At 26.4% G+C, this 3,298-nt stretch overlaps 1 protein-coding gene across 1 annotated transcript in view; it reads left to right on the top strand.

Moving 5' to 3' along the window:
• Positions 1 to 1,034: 1,034 nt before the first annotated feature.
• LOC108774617 (putative fatty acyl-CoA reductase CG5065) overlaps positions 1,035 to 3,298 on the top strand; it is a gene marked incomplete at its 3' end in the record, with an annotated part of 6,288 nt that continues 4,024 nt past the window's right edge. Inside the window, exons 1-3 of the mRNA XM_018540764.1 lie at positions 1,035 to 1,354; positions 1,983 to 2,231; positions 2,601 to 2,746. Coding sequence (XP_018396266.1) covers positions 1,151 to 1,354; positions 1,983 to 2,231; positions 2,601 to 2,746 — 599 coding nt within the window. The remainder of the gene's footprint in view (positions 1,355 to 1,982; positions 2,232 to 2,600; positions 2,747 to 3,298) is intronic.

Here is a 3,298-nt window from a genome sequence, read left to right on the forward strand (position 1 = left end):
ATTGGTAAAAGTTGGTAATCATGTCAAAATTTTTTAATAGCGATTAAAGGGCAAAATATATAACTGTTTTTGACACTTCTTTTCTCATAATTTTGACGTAATAATTAATTGTTGCCAATGTGTTTGAATTCGTATTCAGCAAGCAGAAACACATTGGAATTGATTCACACTTGTGCGATGATAAGAAGGTTAAATTTCTCCTACAATATAATCAAATCATATTGATTTGCAAATATCTAACCGGATGGATATAACATTATTTATGCAGTAATTATGAATACAATCCGATTACTGAAATTTTTATAAATACAAAACAATTTTGAAAAATATGCAATTAAATTTACATAGTCATGTTTTAGTTTTGGTTTTAGTGTACTCTTTTTAACTTCTATAATTACATTAATATAATAATATGTAATATATATTATGTATGTGTCAAATTAAACATACACAAAATTCATTTTATCAAAATTTATTTTATTTGTTCTAAGAGATAAACAATATTGATGTTTATCTCTTAGAAAATAATTATATTAGTTATGAATAGAATAATTATATTTAATATATTCTAATGCGTTATAGTTGCAAGTTACATACATCATAAAGTATTTATCAAATACTTGTTAATTATTTTATTTAAATGTCAAGTAAAATAGCCATATTAAACCAAAGATAATAAATATAATGCTAATTATATGAAAAACTTCTATATGTAAATTATTCCAAAAATTTTATTATTTTTTAATAATTGTGTTCGAGTTTGTTTATGTTGATCTCCTTAGTATCAAATCTCCATATTTTGAATAATATAATAAAATATGAAATATTAATTTTCATTTTTATATCATTGTGTTAAGAAGGAATGCACTGACATATACTTGAACTTTTAACATATGCTAAATTGGAATCATTTCCGATTTATTGTATGAAGCACTGATATGACTAACTTACGGCTATAAAAGAACAATAATTTTCAAGGCAATCGATAGTACATACAAGTTTATTTAAACTGCAAAATCATTTTTTATCGACGTAACAAATGTGACAATCAAAGAATCATTTCGAATTTTTTAATATCTACGTATTTCATACTATTGCAAATAGTTGTATTAATGTTTGTATTAACGTGATTTTAAAGATAATTGACAGAATGACTATTGATCCAGCAAAGTCTATATCTGCATTTTACGCTGGACAGAGTATATTTTTGACAGGTGCAACAGGATTTCTAGGTAAAGTTTTTATCGAAAAGGTATTACGATCTTGTCCAGATGTTTGTGAAATATTTCTATTAATGCGACCGAAAAAAGGATTAAATGTTGAAGAAAGGCTTAAAAAAATGCTAAATTTACCGGTAAGTTAAATACAGTTAAGGTCATTCTACAATAACATCTCACAGAGCAGTCTATTTGATAAACATCGCACAAACATTAGATATTTACGTGACATTGTTTGGTTCAGCAACGTAAAATATAAATAGTGAAATATTTGGAATGGGGTAATTGTTACGATTATTATTATGTCAATAGAAAAATATTTTTAAAATATTGGATAAATACATATTTATATATATCTAATATTGACTATTACGAATATATTGTGTCGGCCTTTATACAAGTGGCGCTCTATGTCGTATTTTTAACAACGCACACCGCAAAACTGCTACTTTTTGAATAACATAAAAATATTCTATTATTAAATTTAAATGTTCAATGAAAAAAATTCTTTGATTTAAGTTGGGAATGGTTTATATGGAACCCCGCGCATCATTATTAAAGAAAGTGTTACATTATAATATAAAGTTTTATAAATATATATTTTTTGTATTAGAGAGAGAGAACGTACTAGAATGCGAAGTAAAATTTCTGCTAACGTTATTATATGTTTATCTGTATTTGATGTAGATTTATTAAATATATTTTAGGATTCATAAATGTTATAAGAAAAATGTTTTCTTGAATTAAAATATCCTTTTATTTTAGTTATATAATAAATTACGCAAAGAGCAACCTGCAAATTTTGAGAAATTAATTCCAATTTCTGGCGATGTCAGAGAAAAAGAATTAGGTTTATCGGTTGCAGACAGACAAATGCTGATTGAAAGAGTGACTATAATAATTCATTCAGCGGCTAATATGAAAATGCATGATAGTATAAAACGTGCCATATTTGGCAATATCAGAGCAACAAGAGACATTTGTATTTTAGCTCAAAATATGAAGAATTTAATTGTAAGTCGAAAAGAGAATAGCAGTGATTGTGCTTATGTATTCATGAAAAATTGATTGTATTGCATGATTTTATATTACAGCAATCTCAGATTCGCGTAAAGCAGGCACGGCAGTGTCGCGCGCTTGGCTTAGCACCGAGACACTACCGTGTCTCCAGATATATGATCAAATTTTTAATCTCAATAACAGTTTAAATAAAATAAGTTGAGATAAATGTAGATAATTAAAATTCTATAATGTAACGACATTTATAATGTAGAATGTAGATAAACTGATTATCTCTTATCATTATACAAACTTATTTATAAAAAAGAATATTTTGAGAAAATGTAAATGTGTTTTCATGTGAATTGATATTATGTGTTTAAGGCATTGGTGTATATTAGTACAGCGTTTACACATGTACATGAACCATTTATTGAAGAAAGAGCATATCCACCTATAGCTGACTGGCAAAAGATAATCGAAATGGCAGAAATTTTGGATGAGCATACTTTAAATATTTTTACAACTAAGTAAGTTACAAACAGAAACCACCATCACAAATTTTGTAAATATATAGTTAGATATTAAGGGGATCCTAAAGCCTCCTGTATTTCCGACTAAATTAGATTTAGATGTCTAATTAAAACATAATTACGATACAAAAATCTACGTATATGTGTGGCGTGCGTGATTAAGATATTGATGTAGTGTTGTGTCAATATGACACGTAATCGTCTGTGTGTAAATGCTATTTCCAATATGATTAATTGTCTTAAGGATCGCCTTAACAGAATCTTTTTGTTTTCTAAAAACTTTTATTGAGGTTATTTTTTTGCGTTTTAAATGATATATTATATACAGGGAATGGAAAGTTACTTTTTAAAAGTAACTAGTTACAGTTACTCGTTACCGAGTAAAAAATGTAACTAGTTACAGTTACAGTTATCGCTTTTTAAAAGTAACTCGTTACAGTTACCGTTACTTGAAAAATAACTTTTCGTTACTTTTCCGTTACTTTTTTAAAATCAATTTAAAAATGTACTTTTGCATTTTTTTTTATATGTAATACTGACAAATATATA

This window comes from Cyphomyrmex costatus, unplaced genomic scaffold (genome assembly GCF_001594065.2).
Source record: "Cyphomyrmex costatus isolate MS0001 unplaced genomic scaffold, Ccosl1.0 scaffold2669, whole genome shotgun sequence".
Classification (NCBI taxonomy): domain Eukaryota; kingdom Metazoa; phylum Arthropoda; class Insecta; order Hymenoptera; family Formicidae; genus Cyphomyrmex; species Cyphomyrmex costatus.